The 22,526-nt window shown below is 38.9% G+C and overlaps 1 protein-coding gene across 4 annotated transcripts in view; it reads left to right on the forward strand.

Moving 5' to 3' along the window:
* SLC9C2 (solute carrier family 9 member C2 (putative)) overlaps positions 1 to 22,526 on the forward strand; it is a 111,533-nt gene that overhangs the window by 53,932 nt on the left and 35,075 nt on the right. For all 4 annotated transcript variants that reach the window (XM_047704986.1, XM_047704989.1, XM_047704988.1 and 1 more), the window contains exons 14-18: positions 13,174 to 13,271; positions 14,215 to 14,334; positions 15,944 to 16,142; positions 16,913 to 17,101; positions 20,642 to 20,791. In XM_047704986.1, the coding sequence (XP_047560942.1) occupies positions 13,174 to 13,271; positions 14,215 to 14,334; positions 15,944 to 16,142; positions 16,913 to 17,101; positions 20,642 to 20,791 (756 nt within the window). The remainder of the gene's footprint in view (positions 1 to 13,173; positions 13,272 to 14,214; positions 14,335 to 15,943; positions 16,143 to 16,912; positions 17,102 to 20,641; positions 20,792 to 22,526) is intronic.

The following is a 22,526-nucleotide window of genomic DNA, read 5'->3' on the forward strand; positions in this document are numbered from 1 at the left end:
CTAAACAGCATCCTTCTAAAGAATGAATGGGTCAACCAGGAAATTAAAGAAGAAATGAAAAAATTTATGGAAACAAATGATAATGAAAACACAACGGTTCAGAATCTGTGGGACAAAACAAAGGCAGTCCTGAGAGGAAAATATATAGCGGTACAAGCCTTTCTCAAGAAAAAAGAAAGGTCTCAGGTACACAACCTAACCCTACACCTAAAGGAGCTGGAGAAAGAACAAGAAAGAAACCCTAAACCCAGCAGGAGAAGAGAAATCATAAAGATCAGAGCAGAAATCAATGAAATAGAAACCAAAAAAACAATAGAACAAATCAACGAAACGAGGAGCTGGTTCTTTGAAAGAATTAATAAGATTGATAAACCCCTGGCCAGACTTATCAAAAAGAAAAGAGAAAGGACCCAAATAAATAAAATCATGAATGAAAGAGGAGAGATCACAACGAATACCAAAGAAATACAGACAATTATAAGAACAGACTATGAGCAACTCTACGCCAACAAATTTGACAATCTGGAAGAAATGGATGCATTCCTAGAGACATATAAACTACCACAACTGAACCAGGAAGAAATGGAAAGCCTGAACAGACCCATAACCAGTAAGGAGATTGAAACAGTCATCAAAAATCTCCAAACAAACAAAAGCCCAGGGCCAGATGGCTTCCCGGGGGAATTCTACCAAACATTTAAAGAAGAATTAATTCCTATTCTCCTGAAACTGTTCCAAAAAATAGAAATTGAAGGAAAACTTCCAAACTCATTTTATGAGGCCAGCATCACCTTGATCCCAAAACCAGACAAGGATCCCATCAAAAAAGAGAACTACAGACCAATATCCTTGATGAACACAGATGCAAAAATTCTCACCAAAATACTAGCCAATAGGATTCAACAGTACACTAAAAGGATTATTCACCACGACCAAGTTGGATTTATTCCAGGGCTGCAAGGTTGGTTCAACATCCGCAAATCAATCAATGTGATACAACACATTAATAAAAGAAAGAACAAGAACCATATGATACTCTCAATAGATGCTGAAAAAGCATTTGACAAAGTACAGCATCCCTTCCTGATCAAAACTCTTCAAAGTGTAGGGATAGACGGCACATACCTCAATATTATCAAAGCCATCTATGAAAAACCCACCGCAAATATCATTCTCAATGGAGAAAAACTGAAAGCTTTTCCCCTAAGGTCAGGAACATGGCAGGGATGTCCGTTATCACCACTGCTATTCAACATAGTACTAGAAGTCCTAGCCTCAGCAATCAGACAACAAAAGGAAATTAAAGGCATCCAAATCGGCAAAGAAGAAGTCAAACTATCACTCTTCGCAGATGATATGATACTCTATGTGGAAAACCCAAAAGACTCCACTCCAAAACTGCTAGAACTTGTACAGGAATTCAGTAAAGTGTCAGGATATAAAATCAATGCACAGAAATCAGTTGCATTTCTCTACACCAACAACAAGACAGAAGAAAGAGAAATTAAGGAGTCAATCCCATTTACAATTGCACCCAAAACTATAAGATACCTAGGAATAAACCTAACCAAAGAGACTAAGAATCTATACACAGAAAACCATAAAGTACTCATGACAGAAATTGAGGAAGACACAAAGAAATGGAAAAATGTTCCATGCTCCTGGATTAGAAGAATAAATATTGTGAAAATGTCTATGCTACCTAAAGCAATCTACACATTTAATGCAATTCCTATCAAAGTACCATCCATTTTTTTCAAAGAAATGGAACAAATCATCCTAAAATTCATATGGAACCAGAAAAGACCTCGAATAGCCAAAGGAATATTGAAAAAGAAAGCCAAAGTTGGTGGCATCACAATTCCGGACTTCAAGCTCTATTACAAAGCTGTCATCATCAAGACAGCATGGTACTGGCACAAAAACAGACACATAGATCAATGGAACAGAATAAAGAGCCCAGAAATAGACCCTCAACTCTATGGTCAACTCATCTTCGACAAAGCAGGAAAGAATGTCCAATGGAAAAAAGACAGCCTCTTCAATAAATGGTGTTGGGAAAATTGGACAGCCACATGCAGAAAAATGAAATTGGATCATTTCCTTACACCACACACGAAAATAGACTCAAAATGGATGAAGGACCTCAATGTGAGAAAGGAATCCATCAAAATCCTTGAGGAGAACACAGGCAACAACCTCTTCGACGTCAGCCGCAGCAACATCTTCCTAGGAACATCGCCAAAGGCAAGGGAAGCAAGGGCAAAAATGAACTATTGGGACTTTATCAAGATCAAAAGCTTTTGCACAGCAAAGGAAACAGTGAACAAAACCAAAAGACAACTGACAGAATGGGAGAAGATATTTGCAAATGACATATCAGATAAAGGGCTAGTGTCTAAAATCTATAAAAAACTTAGCAAACTCAACACCCAAAGAACAAATAATCCAATCAAGAAATGGGCAGAGGACATGAACAGACATTTCTGCAAAGAAGACATCCAGATGGCCAACAGACACATGAAAAAGTGCTCCATATCACTCGGCATTAGGGAAATACAAATCAAAACCACAATGAGATCACCTCACACCAGTCAGAATGGCTAAAATTAACAAGTCAGGAAATGACAGATGCTGGGGAGGATGCGGAGAAAGGGGAACCCTCCTACACTGTTGGTGGGAATGCAAGCTGGTGCAACCACTCTGGAAAACAGCATGGAGGTTCCTCAAAATGTTGAAAATAGAACTACCCTATGACCCAGCAATTGCACTACTGGGTATTTACCCTAAAGATACAAACGTAGTGATCCGAAGGGGCACGTGCACCCAAATGTTTATAGCAGCAATGTCTACAATAGCCAAACTATGGAAAGAACCTAGATGTCCATCAACAGACGAATGGATAAAGAAGATGTGGTATATATACACAATGGAATACTATGCAGCCATCAAAAGAAATGAAATCTTGCCATTTGCGACGACGTGGATGGAACTAGAGGGTATCATGCTTAGCGAAATAAGTCAATCGGAGAAAGACAACTATCATATGATCTCCCTGATATGAGGGAGAGGAGATGCGACATGGGGGGTTAAGGGGGTAGGAGAAGAATAAATGTAACAAGATGGGATTGGGAGGGAGACAAACCATAAGTGACTCTTAATCTCACAAAACAAACTGAGGGTTGATGGGGGGAGGGGGGTTGGGAGAGGGGGGGTGGGGTTATGGACATTGGGGAGGGTATGTGCTATGGTGAGTGCTGTGAAGTGTGTAAACCTGGCGATTCACAGACCTGTACCCCTGGGGATAAAAATATATGTTTATAAAAAATAAAATTAAAAAAAAACACAAATATATCAAGAAGATATAACATCTGTAAATATATATCCCTACCACTAGAGTATCTAAATATTTCAAACAAATATTAACAAAACTGAAGATTCTTGAAAAATAGATAGCAATAAAATTATAGTAAAGGACTTCAACATCCCAGTTTCAACAATGGCTAGATAATACGAACAGAAAATTAACAGGGAAACAGTGGATCTGAATAATACTTACAGATCAAATAGACTGACAGACATATTTAGAACATTCCATTCAATACACTAAAATACATATTCTTCTTAAGTTCACATGGGACATTCTCCACGATAGATCATATGGTGGGTCACAAAGCAAGCCTTATCAAATCCAAGAAGGTTGAAATTATATCAAGAGTCTTTTTCTTGGGGTGTCTGGGTGGCTCAGTGGCTTAAGCCTCTGCCTTCGGCTCAGGTCATGATCTCAGGGTCCTGGGATCGAGTCCCACATTGGGCTCTCTACTCAGCAGGGAGCCTGTTCCTCCTCTCTCTCTGCCTGCCTCTCTGCCTACTTCTGATCTCTATCTGTCAAATAAATAAATAAAATCTTTTTAAAAAATCTTTTTCTTTATATCATTATAAAGATGGCATAAAACTAGAAATCAATGGTAAAAATAGTGTAAAACTAGAAATCAATAACAGGAAGAAAACTGAAAAATTCACAAATGCATGGAAATTAGACAACACACTCCTGAACAACCAATGGATCAAGGAAGAAATCAAAAGGGAAGTTAGAAAATATCTTGACAAATGAAAATGAAAACACAATGTATCAAAACTTACAGGATGCTGGAAATGCAGTTTTAAGAGGGAAATTTATAGTGATAAATACCTACATTAAGAAAAAAGGAAGACCTGAAATAACTATCTAACATCACACATCAAGAAATTAGGAAAAATAACAATTTGTTTTTTGGGCCCATTTTTGTGGGGCTAAAGTTAATAGAAAGAAGGATATAATAAATCTTCAAGTATAAATAAATGAAATAAAGACTAGAAAGATAATGGGAAAAAAATTAATGAAATTAAGTGTTGGCTTTCGGAAGTATAAGCAAAATTGCCAAAACTTAACTAGAATAATCAATAAAGAATGAGAACTCAAAATTATAAAAAAGTAGAGACAATACAAACTGACATCACGGAAATACAAATGATTTTAAGAGGTTACTATGAAGAGATGTAAGCCGAAGAACTAGATAACCTAGATGAAATAGATAAATTCCTAGAAATTTAGAGTCTACCAAGACTGAATCATAAAAAAAGTAGAAAATCTCAGCTGATCAATAATGAGTAAGGAGATTGAATTAATAACAAAAACCTCCCATGATCCTCTTAATAGATGCAGAAAAAAATTTGACAAAATACAGCATACTTTCATTTTTGTTTTTATTTATTTCTTTTTAAAAATTATTTGTCAGAGAGACAGCAAGAGAGGGAACACAAGCAGGGGGAGTGGGAAAGGGAAGAGCAGGTCCCACCAAATGGAGCTGGATGTGGGGCTGGATCCCAGGACCGTGGACACTTAATGACTGAGCCACCCTGGTGCCCTTTCTTCTTAAAAAAAAAAAAAAAAAAAAAAATATATATATATATATATATATATATATATATATATATATATTTACTTATTTGAGAGTGAGAGAGCACAAGAAGGGATGGGGGAACAGCAGAAGGAGAGGGAGAAGCAGGCTCCCCACTGAGCAGAGAGCCAGACGTGGGGCTCAATACCAAGACCCTGAGATCATGAACTGAGCTGAAGGCAGATGCTTAACTGATTGAGCCACCCAGATACCCCTACAGCATCCTTTCTTGATAAAAACCCTGAAGAAAGTAAGGATAGAAGGAATATACCTCAACATCATAAAGGCCATATACAGAAGACCCACAGCTAATATCATACTTAATGGGGAAAAACTGAGACCTTTTCCCCTAAGATCAGGAACACGACAGGGATGTCCTCTCTCACCACTGTTGTTCAACATAGTACTGGAAGTCCTTGCCTCAGCAATCAGACCCCCCCCCCCAAAAAAAAATTAAAATCGCCCAAATTGGCAAGGAAAAAGTCAAATTTTCAAACTTTCAGTCTTTCCAGATGACATGAAACTCTATGTAGAAAACCTGAAAGACTCCACCAAAGAATTGCTAAAAGGGATTCGTGAATTCAGCAAAGTCACGGGCTATAAAATCAATGTACAGAAATCCATTGTCTTTCTATGCACAAATAATGAAATAGCAGAAGGAGAAATCAAGAAATCAATCCCATTTACAATTGCACAAAAAAACCATAAGATACCTAAGAATAAACCCAACCAAAGAGGGAAAAGATCTGTACTCTGAAAACTATAGAAAACTTATGAAAGAAATTGAGGAAGACACAAAGAAATGGAAAAGCATTCCATGCTCATGGATTGGAAGAACATTGTTAAAATGTCTCTCCCGCCCAAAACAATCTACACATTCAGTGCAATCCCAATCAAAATAACACTAGCATTTTTCACAGAACTAAAACAAACAATCCTAAAATTTGTATGGAACTACAAAAGTCTCCAGATAGCCAAAATAATGTTGAGAAAGAAAAGCAAAGCTGGAGGCATCACAATCCCAGACTTCAAGCTCTGTTACAAAGCTGTAATCATCAAGACAGTATGGTACTGGCACAAAACAGGCACATAGAGCAATGGAACAGAATACTGAACCCAGAAATGGACCCATGACTCTGTGGTTAGCCAATCTTTGACAAAGCAGAAAAGAATATCCAATGGAGAAAATACAGTATCTTCAACAAGTGGTTTGGGGAAAACTGGACAGCAACATGCAAAAGAACAAAACTGGGCCACTTTTTTACACCATACACAAAAATAACTTCAAAATGGATGAAAGACCTAAATGTGAGACAAGAAACTATCAAGATCCTAAAGGAGAACAAAAGCAGAAATCTCTTTGACTTTGGCTGTAGCAAATTCTTACTAGACACATCATCAGAAGCAAGGGAAACAAAAGCAAAAATGAACTATTGGGACTTCATCAAGATAAAAAGTTTCTGCACAGTGAAGGAAATAAGCAACAAAACTAAAAGGCAACTGACAGAATGGAAGGAGACATTTGCAAATGACATATCTGATAAAGGGTTAGTGTACAAAATCTATAAAGAATTCATCAAAATCGGGGGGCGCCTGGGTGGCTCAATGGGTTAAGCCGCTGCCTTCGGCTCAGGTCATGGTCTCGGAGTCCTGGGATAGAGCCCCGCATCGGGCTCTCTGCTCAGCAGGGAGCCTGCTTCCTCCTCTCTCTCTGCCTGCCTCTCTGCCTGCTTGTGATCTCTCTGTCAAATAAATAAATAAAATCTTAAAAAAAAAAAAAAGAATTCATCAAAATCAGGACACCTGGGTGGCTCAGTCAGTTAAGGCATCTGCCTTTGGCTCGGGTCATGATCCCAGTGTCCTGGAATCAAGTCCTGCATCAGCCTCCTTGCTCAGCAGGGAGCCTGCTTCTCCCACTGCCTGCTGCTCTCCCTGCTTGTGCTCACAATCTCGCTCCCTCTCTCTGACAAATAAATAAAATCTTTTAAAAAAATAAAGAATTTATCAAAATCAACACCCTCCCCAATAAATGATCCAGTTAAGAAATGGGCAGAAGAGGTCAACAGACATTTCTCCAAAGAAGACATACAGATGGCTAACAGACACATGAAAAAATGCTCAACTTCACACATCATCAGGGAAATACAAATCAAAATCACAATGAGATACTATCTCACACCTGTCAGAAAGACTAAAAATTAACAACTCAGAAAACAACAGATGTTGGTGAGGATGTGGAGGAAGAGGAACTCTTTTGCACAGTTGGTGGGACTGCAAACTGGTACAGTCATCTGGAAAACAGTATGGAAGTTCCTCACAAAGTTAAAAATAGAACTACCCTATGACCCAGCAATTGAACTACTAGGTATTTACCCAAAGAATACAAAAATGCTGATTTGAAGGGGTACATGCACCCCAGTATTTATAGCACCAATGTCCACAATAGCCAAATTATGGAAAGAGTCCCAGTGTCCATCAACTGATGAATGGATAAAGAAAATGTATATACATACACAATGGAATATTACTCAGCCATCAAAAAGAATGAAATCTTGCCCTTGGCAATGATGTGGATGGTGCTAGAGTGTATTATGCTGAGTGAAATAAGTCAGTCAGAGAAAGACAAATATATGATTTCACTCATATGTGGAATTTAAGAAACCAAACAGATGAACATAGAGGAAGGGAAGGAAAAATAAGAACAGATAGGGAGACAACCATAAAAGACTTCTAACTATAGAGAACAAACAGGTTTGCTGGAGGGGAGGTGGGTACGGGGATGGGACAAATGTGTGATGGTCATTAAAGAGAACATTTGTTGGGATGAGCATTAGGGGTTATATGCAACTGATGAATCACTAAATTCTACTCCTGAAACTAATATTACACTATGTGTTAACTAACTCAAATTTAAATAATATCAAAAATAAAAACCTCCCAACAAAGAAAAGCATAGGACTAGATGGTTTTACTGGTGAACTCTAATAAACATTTTTTTTAAAGATTTTATTTATTTATTTGTCAGAGAGAGTGGATACAAGCCGGCAAAGTGGCAGGCAGAGGCAGAGAGAGAAGCAGGCTCCCTGCTGAGTAAGGAGCCTGATGTAGGACTCTATCCCAGGACCCTAGGATCATGACCTGAGCTAAAGGCAGCAGCTTAACCCCCTGAGCCACTCAGACATCCTTCTAATAAACCTTTTTTAAAAAAGATTTTTATTTATTTATTTTAGAGAGAGAGAGAGAGCAAACAGGGGAAGGGCAGACAGAAAGGGAGAGAATCTTAAGCAGATTCCCTGCTGAGCATGGATGGAGCCTGACATGGGGCTCAATTTCATGACCCTGAGATCATGACCTGAGCCAAAATCAAGAGTTGGACACTTAAACTGCTGAGCCACCCAGGCACCCTCCCTACTAAATGTTTTAAAGAAGAAATTTATGCCAATCCTTCTCAAAGTCTTTCAAAATATTGAAAGAAGGGAACTCCCAAACTCAAATAAGGATACTACAAGAAAAGATAAATAAAAGTCAATACCCTTGAAAAATATAGATGCAAAAATTCTCAACACAATACTAGCAAATGAAATTCAACAGCACATTAAAAGGATTATGAACCGGGGCATCTGGGTGGGTTAGTGGGTTACGCCTTTGCTTTTGGCCCAGGTCGTGATCTCAGGGTCCTAGGATGGACCCCTGCATCGGGTTCTCCGCTCAGCAAGGAGCCTGCTTCCATCCCACCCCTCCGCCGCCTGCCTCTCTGCCTACTTGTGATCGATCTCTCTCTGTCAAATAAATAAAACCTTTAAAAAAGAAAAAAAAAAGATTATGAACCATGATAAAATGGGATTTATCCCTTCGATGCAAAGGTGGTTTAATATCTGTAAATCAGTCAAATAAGGGCTCCTGGCTAACTCAGTCGGTAGAGCATGAGACTCTTACAAATCCGTCAAATACCACATTGGTAGAATGAAGGATAAAAATAATACGATTTTCTCAATAGATGCAGAAAAAATCCCACACCCTTTCATGATAAAAACTCTCAGCAAATTGTGTACAGAATTGTGTACAGAAGAAATATACCTCAGTATAATGAAGACCATATGCAAAAACCCACAGCTAACATTATACTCAGGGCTGAAAAGTTGAAAGCTTTCTTCCAAGATGACAAACAAGACAAGGATGTCCACTCTTACCACTCCTTTTCAACATAGTACTAAATGTTCTAGTCAGAGCAATAGAAAGGAAGGAATAAAACTGTTTGCAAATGACATGGGCTTATATATAGAAAACCCTAGGGGGCGCCTGGGTGGCTCAGTTGATTAAATGGCTGCCTTTGGCTCAGGCCAGGATCACAGTATCCTGGGTTTGGACCCCAGAAGGGGGCTCCCTACTCAGCTGGGAGTCTGCTTCTCCCTCTCCTTTCGCACCTCCCCCAACTCATGCTCTCTCATTCTCTCACTCTCTCTCAAATAAATGAATAAAATCTTAAAAAAAGAGAAAACCCTAAGGAGTCCACCAAAAAACTGTTAAAACTAATTAACGAATTCAGTAAAGTTGCAGAATACAAAATCAACATACCTGTATCAGTTGTACTTAAGTATATTAACAATGCATTCAGTGATAAAGAATTAAAGAAAATAATCCCATATACATAGCATCAAAACCAATAAAATACTTAGAAGGGGTGAAAGATCTATAGGCTGAAAACTATGTGACACTGATGAAAGTTACTGAAAAAGACACAAATAAGTGGAAAGATATGTTCATGGATCAGAAACATTATTATTAAAATGTCCATATTACCTAAAGCCATTATAGATTCAATGCAATCTCTATCAAAATGTCAATGGCCCTTTTCACGAAAATAGAATAAACAATCCAAAAATGTGTATGAAATCACAAAAGAACCTGAAGAGCCAAAACAATTTTGAGAAAGAACAGAGCTAGAGGCATCACATTTCCTGATTTCAAATTATACTACAAAGCTATAGTAACCAAAACAGTATAGTACTGGCATAAAAACAGACACACAGAACAGAACAGAGTTGAGACCCCAAAATAAACCCATGCATGTGCGGTCAACTAGTATTTGACAGGAGAGTGAAAAATATCAATGAGGAAAGGTTAGTGTTTTCAATAAATTGTGGGAAAACTAGGTATTCACACCCAAAAGAAAAAAAATGAAACTCTCTCTTACACCACTTACAAAATTAACTCAAAATGGATTAAAGATTTAGATATAAGACTGAAACCATAAAACTCTTAGAAGAAAACATAAAGAAAAAGGTACTTGACATTGGTCTTGACAACCAATTTTTAAAATATATTTCCCAAGACACAAGGAACAGAAGCAACTGCAACTAAAAAAGCTTCTGGACAGTAATATAGTCAACAAAATGATAAGGCAACCTATAGCATGGGAGAAATTATTTGCAAACCATATGTCAGGTAAGAGGTTAATATCCAAAAAATGTAAGAAACTCATAAAAGTCAATAGAAAAAAAAATGCAAATAATCTGATTAAAAATAGGCAGAGAACTTGAATAGACATTTTTCCAAAGAAGACATGTGGTCAACCACATGTAAAGGTATTCAACTAATCATCAGGGAAATGCTAATCAAAACTATAATGATAACCTACAGAATGGAAGAAGATATATTGCAAATGACATATCTGATAAAGGGTTAATATCCAAGATATATAAAGAACTTTTTTTTTTAAGATTTTATTTATTTATTTGACAGAGATCACAAGTAGGCAGAGCAGCACACAGGGGTGGGGGGAAAAAGTTCCCCACTGAGCAGAGAGCCCAATCTAGGGCTTGATCCCAGGACCCTGAGATCATGACCTGAGCCAAAGGCAGAGGATTAACCCACTGAGCCACCCAGGTGCCCCAATATAAAGAACTTATAAAACTCAACACCCCAAAAAACAAATAATCCAATTAAAAAATAGGCAGAAGGGCTCCTGGGTGGTTCAGTCGTTAAGCATCTGCTTTTGTTTCAGGTCATGATCCCAGGGTCCTGGGTTCGAGGCCCATGTCAGGCTTCCTGATTGGCGGGAAGCCTGCTTCTTCCTCTCCCACTACCCCTGCTTGTGTTCCCTCTCTCTGCATCTCTCTCTGTCAAATAAATAAATAAAATCTTTTTTTTAAAAATGGGCAGAAAACAGACATCTATCCAAACAAGACATACAGTTGGCAACGGACACATGAAAAGATGTTCATCATCACTGATCATCAGGGAAATGCAAATCAACAGAGAAATATCCCTTACACCTGTCAGAATGGCTAAAATCAACAACACGGGAAACAACAGGTGTTGGTGAGGATGTGGAGAAAGGGGAACCCTCTTACACTGTTGGTGGGCATGCAAACTGGTGTGACCATTGTGGAAAACAGTATGGAGGTTCCTCAAAAGTTAAAAATAAAACCACCCTCTAATCCAGGAAACACACTACTGGGTATTTACCCAAAGAATACAAAACCCCTAATTTAAAGGGATACATGCACTCCCATGTTTATAGCAGTATTATTTATAATAACTAAGATATGGAAGCAGCCCAAGTGTCCATCAATTGGTGAATGGATAAAGAATTGGTACAACGTTGCAACGATGTGGATGGAGCTGGAGAGGATAATGCCAGTGAAGCAAGTGAGTCAGAGAGAGACAAATACCATATAATTTCACTCATATGTGGAATTTAAGAAACAAAACAAGCCAAGGGAAAATAGAGAGAGAGACAAACCAAGAACAGAACTGTAGAGAACAAACTGGGGGGGAGGTGGGTGGGAACATGAACGTAATGGTGATGGAGATTAAGGAATGCACTTGTGATGACTACCGGGTGACCAAAATAAAAACTTTAAAAGTATAACGAGATATCACATCACATCTGTTAGACTGACTCTCCCCCCAAACACAGGAAATAACATGTTGGCTAGGATGTGGAGAAACGGAAACTCTTGTGCACTGTTGGTAGGAATGTAAATTGGTACTGTCTACAGAAATTGATATAAACATTCCTCAAAGAATTAAAGCTGGAACTATCATATCTTTAGCAACCCCACATTTTGGTATATGTCAGAAGGAAATGATAATAGGATCTCAAAGAGATCATGTGCTTCTGTGTTTCTTTCAGCATTATTCACAATAGCAAAGACATGGAAAAAACCTAAGTGTCCCCTGATGGATGAATAAAGAAAATGTTATCTATTATCTATCTATCTATCTATCTATCTATAACTATCTATCTATTATCTATCTATCTATCTATCTATCTATCTATCTATCTATCTATCTATCATCTACCTATCTAATGGAATTATTCAACCACAGAACAGCCATCTGTGATTTGAGGACCTTATGCTAGGTAACATAAGTCAGACAGAGAAAGACAAATACTGTATGATTTCATGTATGTGTGGAATCTTAAAAAAAAAAAAAAAAGCCAAACTTACAGAAACAGAGCGAAATGGTGGTTTCCAGGGGTTGGGAGGTAGGGGAGTGGAGGAGATATTAATCAAAGTGTACAAACTTTGTTATAAGTTATGAGTAAGTTCTGGGGCTCTAATATATAGCATGGTGACTATAACAATTCTATATTACATACTTGATTGTTGCTAAGAGAGTGGATCTTAAATCACACAGAATCACACACAAAAAAGTTGTAATTATGTGAGGTAATGGACGTGTTAACTAATCTTGTCATGTAACCATTCTGCAATATATACAAGTGTACAAATCATCACACTGTACACCTTAAACTTACACAATGTTATATGTCAACTATATCACAATAAACCTAGCAAAAAGGAAACAAAAGAACACAATTTACTTTTCTCTCTTGGTAGTTTTTTAAGAGGGTGAGATGATTAGTTAACCTTTGAATTAATACTTTGCACCATCCTGCTGCAGAAAGATGATGCTATGATGCTATTTATATTACTGAAGAAAACTCTTTGACTTGTACAGATTTTGAGTTTCTGAAGCTAGGAAACTTGGTATCTTTTATTGCATCCAGGATAGGACTTTGCAAAAAACGAATATTCAGTAAATATTTAAATTGAATGAATTTAGGGGGTTTTTGTTGCTACAAGATTTTTCTGGTAAAAGTATATTTTCCTATAATGAATTCAATAATAATAATGAGGCCTATGTGAAGGTAAAGCAGAATATATTATGTTATGTATTTTTTTGGTCCTTTTTAATGGTTTTATGAAAATTGTGTGTTTAGAGCAGCTTTGAAAAACAGTGTTATGATGGAATCCTCAGTGTAGAGGCAGCCCGGATATTAATTGGTGCAAGCAAAAGCTATTGCCCCATCCAAGGAAAGTAAGTATAACACTTCTTAAATTGTTATTTCCAGAATCAAATGGGTATATGGTAGAAAAAAAATCAAACTGAGAGTTAAATATCCAGATTGATCAATCTATTTATTTCACCTATCTCCATCATTCCATCCATCCATCCATCCATCTACTTATTTTTACTTATTTACATTTTTCCCCAGAAGGTCCATAACTTTGGTGTCATTAGGAGATTCTGGTGGAAGATCTGACTACAGTGTAATTAGATAAGAGACTAGGGGAGCCATGAAAGACAACCTATGTAATTTCATATGCTGTTGTATTTATCTTTTCTTTATATCATATTTACTAAGTTACTGGATAGGGTAGGTAGGGAAGCCTGGAACCTGCCATTAGTCAGGTGCAGCCAGGCTTGAAGGAACTGATCCTTCTGATGGACCTGGGAGATATAATTAAATTTGATGGGAAAAGTTCAAGTGTCTTGGAGATATGTCTGTATCCGGTCATAGTCCTGGCAAGCATTCGTTAATGGGTGATCCAAGACAAAGTTTGTGGGGGCAACAATGACAGGAAGTCCTGCCAGGTGGTAGTCAACATTTCAGCAGTCTGATAATCTCTCTGGGAGATCTAACATCAGTTCCTAAAGTTTGGGAAGGGTAGGGCCTTCAGGGCCTTGGAGAGGCTGGAGCTAGGGAAGGCATGACAAAGGGGAGCTTGATTCTGAACCCCAAAGAACTGGTCTGGAGAAACTTTAATTATGTTCTATGTCAAGTCAAGAATGGTTCCAGGGACAGGCAACAGGGGTTTCCTGTACATGACCATGGGTGGGTCGATAGATCGATACAGAGGTTCAGGACAGAGTATTTTTAATATATATTTTAATATAAAAGGGAGTTCCCTTTTTATATTACCCAGAAGTATAGCACTTGATTTTTATTTTAACATATATGTATATTTTTCTCTGTTAGATTCATGAGTATTTATGATGTTTCAACTTATGTAAGAGCTAGAAGTTGGCTTATGAAGTTTAAAAACATGTTAACTGTCTTGGAATATCATAAAGATAAGGCACCTCTTTTTCTGTATGGGTAAGTACTATAAACCTTTAATAGCAATATACCTAAAAATATCACCTCTTCTACCCTGTCAGCATTGATTACATTAAGTTTCCTTATTAAAAAAATTAATTAATATTATGGTCAGCTCTTATTGATCAAGTGGTGAGGGAAGGAGCAGAGCACTTGCATCTCTCTCTTTGTTGGGTTGTTTGAGCGACTTTTGTTGATACCTCTGTTAGGGAATGAGTAGGAAAGGAGAAGCAAAGACTGGTCATGTTTGGACTCTTTTAAGTGGTAATTGCCATATCTTAGGGTCATAGTACAAACTAGAATGCTTTCATGTTCTTCTGGGTATAACATTGAGCAGGGAGGGGAAAGAAATATCAAACTCATGGCCTATATTTTCCTCTCCATTTCATCTGTGCCATGGGGCAGCTCTGTTGATATCCATAACTAGCAAAAACACAACAGAGCCTTAATACCTGTAATCAATTTTCCAAATTATTGCAAGATACGGATTTACTTAACTTGTGAAGTTTTACTTAACTTATTATGAGCTGTGAACTTATATACTTTAAAAAGCAGGAAGACAAAGTTTTTCTATTAACAAAAGATATAAAAATGAGAAATATGAGAAAAAATTCATGCTACTAAATTTTAAGTGGGCGCTGACATACCTTTCATAACAAATCCTGATAGTTTCTTAACTTTTCCCCATGTATTAAGTTTAAAGAGAAATATAAGGAATTAAAACCCTAGGGTCTTGACATATATGTAGATAACCACTTTTTGTTAGGCTCTACTTAGGATGGATTGGAAAATTAAAAAAAAAAAAAAAATACAGGGGCACCTGGGTGGCTCAGTGGGTTAAGCCTCTGCCTTCGGCTCAGGTCATGATCTCAGGGTCCTAGGATGGAGCCCTGCATCGGGGTCTCCGCTGAGCAGAGAGCCTGCTTCCCCCTCTCACTCTGCCTGCCTCTTTGCCTACTTGTGATCTCTCTCTCCGTCAAATAAATAAATAAAATCTTTTTTTTTAAATATATCATGGTAATTACTGAATAGAGTATTTTTTCCTATTCTTACTTTTAAGTGATGCTGATGTTTTTCTCTGTATTTATTTGTTTCTTGCTTTTGATGAATGAATCTTTGCCTTGTTTCTTCTGTGCTATTAGCCTTGATTTAAAAAATGCTCCCCATTCTGATTAATTAATAAGAGCTATATTTTTATCTTTCTCTTTGATGATTATTATATACAGAAAGTATGCTTTAGGTTTCTGCTTATTTATTTTATATTTTTATATTCCTCTTCAAATTAATGTTAATGAGGGCACCTGGGTGGCTCAGTGGGTTAAGCCTCTGCTTTCGGCTCAGGTCATGATCTCAGGGTCCTGGGATCCAGCCCCACATCGGGCTCTCTGCTTGGCAAGGAGCCTGCTTCCTCCTCTCTCTCTCTCTGCCTGCTGTTCTGCCTACTTGTGATCTCTCTCTGTCAAATAAATAAATAAAATCTTTAAAAAAAATTAATGTTAATGATTTGTTAAAGCAAATGTTGAACTTCAGATCTCAGTTGTTATATATTTTTTTCAGTTGTTATACTTTTAAAGTGATCTGACATTTTATTGATCTCTTTTTTCCCCAGGAATAATAAATTTCTGCTTTTTGTACATCACACAGTATTTTCAGAAGAATTTGAATATGCGGGACATGTTATAACAGTAATGTACATTTATCCTATGATAATACATCTGTGGCCAATGGCAAGAGAGTTAAATGTGTCAGCACTTTTATCAGTAAACTACTATTATGTATTTTTATACATATTTCGATCAGCACTGAAGGTACTGTTTAAAATAAGGTGTATCCAGGGAAAAGAACAATTCAGATGTCTTTGAATCTATCTGTGTCCTATTGAAATAATTTGGTACTAGAAGCCATTTGATGTAATAGTTGATGGGATCCTGGAATTTTCGTAATCTTCTTTGAAGTTTCTGAGTTTAATAATGAAATCGGTGTAATAGTCATGGTCTTGGGTATCAGGTAAAATAAGTATCATAAAAGTGGAGAGAATCCCAAAGACATGAAGACAAATGGGGAATCCAGGTGGAAAATACAAAGGATTATTTCTCTCAAATACTTTCTGTAATCATGCAAAAAACAAGAAAGTGAATAAATAAATCCAAACTGGCTTGCTAGGTCCTTGTCATAAGACGAGAACTGCTTTTTAGGATAAATGGTTTGAAGATGATTTGTCAACATTACTGTTTTCATATTTCATTATTAATAGTGTTGCGATGACTCTGCGTATTGCTATGTTTAATTGCTTGATTCCAGCATTTCAACTTCCTTGATAGGTTATAAATGAATTATTTTAATAAATAATAATAAATACAAGATTATAAATGAATTATTTCGAATCAAATTATGATTTTGATGTTGGAGATTCAAAAAAATTTTTTTTTAATTCCAAATGAATAACTTAAAACTCAACTTTTGGAGTACAACTCATTTGTAGTTGAGGATTGAAGTGTTAATTTTGAAGACCCATCCCCTCCCCCATCGTTGTATAGGTGCTATGAAATAACATACGTTCTGTTTGTCTTCTAAATAGATAATAATTTTGAAAAGGAAGTATTTTGATCAATATTGGAATACTTTGGACTTTCTTATCGTGCTTATTGGAATCGTTGACCTCTTTTGTTTATACTTTGTCAAACTGAGACCAGACAACTTCGTTCTTATTCAGATTACAGTAATACTGGGATATTTCAGAATAATTAGGTTTATTCCTTTCGTCAAGGTAAAACATCACGCTTCCAAATGTTGTTGTTGTTGTTCTTTTCCCCACACTGTTAAATGTGTTAAGAAACCTCATTATTTCGAAGGAAACAAGAGAAGGGGCTGTCTTTTCTGGAATGCTGTCTCTATAGGCGTCTGCCTGGTTTACCCTCTCACTTCTCAGAGAGAATACCTTCCCTGATCACCCTGTGTGAAATGACAACCTGCTCCCTGGCACATACCAGCTTCCTGACCCCCCTCCACCTGCTTAAGGTTTAGTTTTTCCTCATAGCACTTACTACCTTGTACTGTTGTGGCACGTACTCTCCATGAGGCAGCGATCTTTGGTTTGGTCACTGAGGTAACCGACAGCTCTAGAATGGCACCTAGCATATAGTAAATTCTTAATCAAATATTTGTCGAGTGAAAGAACGAAAATGTTGGTGCCACTTGAAGCACGGTGACTCAGAAACAAGCTCCCCGGGTTTTAGTAAAATTCGCTCAGAAAGGCCTAACAGTGCAGAAGCATGAAAATATTTTCTCTACAGGCCACTTCTATATTGCATACTGCCTACGGAACTTAATTCTGCTGTGGCCTTCAGTCTCTGTAACAGCTACTATTCCTTCTTTCCACAGTTTTGATTCTGAAGGTAGATTTTCAGATTTTCAGTCAGCTTTTTTTTTTGGAAACAGTTCTCTCTACCCATGATCACTGAGTGACGCCTGGGGCAGGGAGGCCGACCAAGAGTCTCGGGCGGGGACTCCCCCACCGTCCTCCTTCCCCCCACGCCACGTTGCCCAGTGGCATCGTGGAAAGAGGATTCTTCCATGCAAACCCGGAGTCGGAGGGGAACCGGGAGCACTGTTCTGCACCCCCTACCCCCGGGGCACGGATGGCCACAGCACGGGGTGGGGGTGGGGTGGGGTGGGGTGGGAGGGGAGGGGGAGGCCCCGGGAACACTAGACAATTGGGGAGGAGGAAGGGACTCCACCCGAAGCTGACCCCAGGCACCAGCCTGACCCCAGGCACCAGCGACCTGACGCGGCAGGGTGGGGATGAGTGGCACATGGGGCGAGGCTTTCTTCCAGTGAAGTTGCCTTACATAAGCATTTAACTTGGGAGCTTTAGGTGGTTTCATTTGCCACTCTATTTTTTGTGTGTGAGTTGTTTAATTCCTATTATGTTAAACAAGTTTATTGGTATCAGTTGACGTTATGAAGGATTAATTTTTTTTTTAAGATTTTGTTTATTTGACAGATCACAAGTAGGCAGAGAGAGGAAGGGAAGCAGGCTCCCGGCTGAGCAGAGAGCCCCATGCGGGGCTGGATTCCAGGATCCTGGGAACATGACCTGAGCAGAAGGCAGAGGCTTTAATCCACTGAGCCACCCAGGCGCCCCAGGATTAATGTTTAAAAAAAAAAAACTGCTGACAACCCTGGTGACCAAAGAATCCTCTATTATCTTTCTCCATGAGATTTCATAGTCCTCTTAAAGGCAGGCAGACTTGGGGCACCTGGGTGGCTCAGTGGGTTAAGGCCTCTTGCCTTCGGCTTGGGTGGTGATCCCAGAGTCCTGGGATCGAGCCCTGCCTCAGACTCCTCTCTGCTCGGCAGGGAGACCGCTTCCTCCTCTCTCTCTGCCTACCTCTCTGCCTATTTCTGATTTCTGTCTGTCAAATAAATAAATAAATAAATAATCTTAAAAAAAAAGGCAGACTTGTTTGAATGCTCAGACTTGCACTGGTAGACTTTATTGTCAGTTCCTTCCTTGATTCTGTATCAGTGTTACCAAGCTTTGGTGTTCGAAAGCGTTACTATACATAAGATGTTGTTTTGTTTCATACATAAAAATGTTGTTGTAAGGGGTAATTTTGATTATTAGTGATTTTTGCTTTTTTGAGCTTAGAGCCGAGGGTCTACATAAGGCATAACCCTTGCATAACACAAAGTATGCTAGAAATCAGGATATGTAGTATGAGGCTGTCTTAAAATGGAAGGGAGAAGCTTCTTTGGTAATCAGTTTTTATATAGAGATTGAATGCAGATGAAGGTAAAATAATTATTGTAGAAGTAATACTTTGTGAAGTATCTCTCTGAGGGAAGTTAAGAGTATGAACCAGTTGCTACTTCTGTCCAGCACACTTTGACAAATCTCCATGAAATATGTGTAAGGAATTAATATAAGCAGGATTAACTTTTTCTACTGAGCACTTACTATGTTCCAGGACTGTGCAGAGCCCTTGACATACATTATTTAATGAAATTATTGCAATAGCCCTGTGAACCAGGTGTTCCCACTATGTAAAGTGAGGCGCTCTAATAGCCAGTCTCAGCACAGTGTGACTTTCGAATGAAATCTGTATTGGAGAGCTTGGAAGAATATTGGAGATTTTTACTTTAGATCCTCTTAGGAACAGCTCAGGGGGATTCAGTGCATCATGGAATAACACTTTGTAAAAATCCCCTTTACTATCTCTCCCTCTGACCAAAGTGACACAACCGTAATAGCAGCTAAAAATCTCTTCTTTCTCTGCTCTTGTAATTCCTTTGCTATGACGTTATTTTGCTCTTCTCACCTTCCTCTTCTGTGACCTGTTTCCTCACCATCTGCCTTGCATTCTGACCTGATTCTCTCTGTGATTGACTGTATCCGTTGTGAGGGGCTGCTCCGTTGGACTTTGAGTACTGAAATATTATTACCGCCGTTTTACAGATGAGGAGACAGAGTCCTCAAGGTCACGAGTAACTTCCTCAAGGTCATAGAGCTGGTGAATAGGAGAGCTACTACTTGAACCTCAGAAAATTTGATTTAATACTCCCTTCTCTTCAGTCACTACACTCTCTTGCCTCAGCTTATGATTTGAGAAATTTAGAGCTAAGAAGTATCTTTAATATCCCATTTTCCTGGGACGCCTGGGTGGCTCAGTTAGTTAAGTGGCTGCCTTCGTCTCAGGTCATGATCCTGGCGTCCTGGGATCGAGTCTCACATCGGGCTCCTTGCTCGGCAGGGAGCCTGCTTCGCCCTCTTTCTCTGCCTGCCACTGTGTCTGCCTGTGCTTGCTCGCTTGCTCTCTGACTAATAAAATAAATAAAATCTTTAAATATCCTATTTTCCTTATCCTGCAAGTCAAGAAACTGAGGGGCAGAGGGATGATGGATTTGGTCAGTGACTACCATGCAGGTTAGGGGACCACCCCTCTAGTCTCCTGAAATAGGGGGGTGTGGAGAATGGGGGGTAAAGGCAGCGGTAGGGACTCCTCCTTAAATCTTCAGAGACAGTTAGTGAGTCATTGACCTTTCATTTCTTTAAAGAATGGCTCTCAAACTTGAGTGCGCAGAGAATCACCTGGAGGACTTCTTAAGATGCTGATTTCTGAGCTTCGCCCCCAGAATTTCCAGTTCAGCAGGTCTGGGTGAGGGGAGAGGCAGCGGAGAATTTGCATTTCTAACAAGTCTCTGGGTAGTGCCACTTCTCCCCAAGATGACACTTTGAGAACACCTGCCTTGGAGGGTGCTTTTCCACATCAGATTTTCAAACTTGTTTTTCTCTTCGTTGTTCCAGATAATAATCCCACTACTGATAAATATCGTAGATGTGCAGATTAAAAAGCGTCTCCGCTTGATGTATGGCATTACGAAAGGTTATGTCAAAAGCCAAGAGGATACCAAGTTTTTAATAAAACATATTTCCAGCCAAGAATCAATATACCAGGTGAGAGACAAGATTGGGAAAACAATTCCTTGAGTGAAGTCATGTATCTTTAAAGGCTACTTCTGTGGGGTACCTGGGTGGCTCAGTGGGTTAAGCCTGTGCCTTCGGCTCAGGTCATGGCCTCAGAGTCCTCAGATCAAGCCCCCACATTGGGCTCTCTACTCAGTGGGGAGCCTGCTTCACCACCCCCCACTCCGCCTCTCTCCCTACTTGTGATCTCCCCCGCTCCCCATGTCAAATAAATAAATGAAATCTTAAAAAGAAAAAAGAGGACTACTTCCATATGTATTTGGCCCAACCCATCCACTGTGGTAAGTGAAGGAGATTCAGTTGTTCATTATGCTATGAGAGGTGTTACAGAGGTCAGTCTTTGCTCTCTAAATGTCAGGTATCTTTATCAAACTCCTTTATAATTGGCACAGAAGCAAATCTACCTTGTGTTTTTATTTTCTGAATGCTAACTAGAGATTCATCTGCCTTTGTAACACTCTCTGAAGGAGAGGGCAAGTTGGAAAAGGCTTCATGCAGGAATCAGAACTCACATGAGTCTTCAAAGAAAGCGTAGGTCTCAAGTGGAGAGGAAGAGAGAGGGAAGAGAACAAAGATTTGACGGTGAAACCTTGTAATGCTGGTGCTGAAGAATGGCTGAGTAGTAGTATTTGCTTGTTTGTTTGTTTAATTATTCAAGATCCTCCTTATTTCTAGGCAGCATGAGGTAAGTACCAAGGGGGAGATCAGGACATGAGCATTCCAGGCACTCGAAGATGGAGTGACTCACCTCCTGACTCAGTTCCCTCCTGCCAGGCTGTCCAGACAGGACCCTCTGCAAACGAGTAACGTTTCAAGATTCACATGTGACTTTCTGCTTGAGAATATTCAGTAGCTGGGCACCTGCGCAGCTCAGTTGCTTAAGCTGAGTCAGATTCTTGATCTCAGCTCAGCTTTTGGTCTCTAGGTTGTGAGTTCAAACCTGCGTTGGGCTCCACATTGGATATGGAGCCTACCTAAAAAAAAAGAGAGAGAGAGGGAAAAAAAAAAAAAAAAAAAAAAGAACATTCAGTGGCTTGTCATGGCCCGAAGGGGTAAGGTCTTTGAATCCAAATATATATATGTAGAGAGAGCACAGAAAAGATGTTAAAAGAAGAATCATGAAGAATTTTACAACTCAGAAGTAATAAAATGCAAGAAGGAAAGTATCCCTCCCAGCCCTCCGTGCTACCACTTCCCAGAAACAGCCCCGGTGTAACCAGTCTTTTTTTTTTTTTTTAAGATTTTATTTATTTATTTGTCAGAGACAGAGAGAGAAGAGTAAGCGCAGAAGGCAGAGGGAGATGTAGGCTCCCTGCTGAGCAAGGAGGCCCGATGCAGAACTTGATCCCAGGACCCTGGGATCATGACCTGAGCTGAAGACAGGCATCCCTATAGTAACCATTCTTATGTTAATTCCTCTACTGTTTGCCATAATAGTTTTAATAAGGTGCACATGTATTTTATTCTTGATTTATTATCTCTAAACAGCCTTTATTGGGCGCCTGGGTGGCTCAGTGGGTTAAGCCGCTGCCTTCAGCTCAGGTCATGATCTCAGGGTCCTGGGATCGAGGCCCGCATCGGGCTCTCTGCTCAGCAGGGAGCCTGCTTCCCTCTCTCTCTTTCTCTGCCTGCCTCTCCATCTGCTTGTGATCTCTCTCTGTCAAATAAATAAATAAAATCTTTAAAAAAAAAATAAAATAAAAAA

Source organism: Lutra lutra, chromosome 15 (assembly GCF_902655055.1).
Source record: "Lutra lutra chromosome 15, mLutLut1.2, whole genome shotgun sequence".
NCBI classification, from domain to species: Eukaryota; Metazoa; Chordata; class Mammalia; order Carnivora; family Mustelidae; genus Lutra; species Lutra lutra.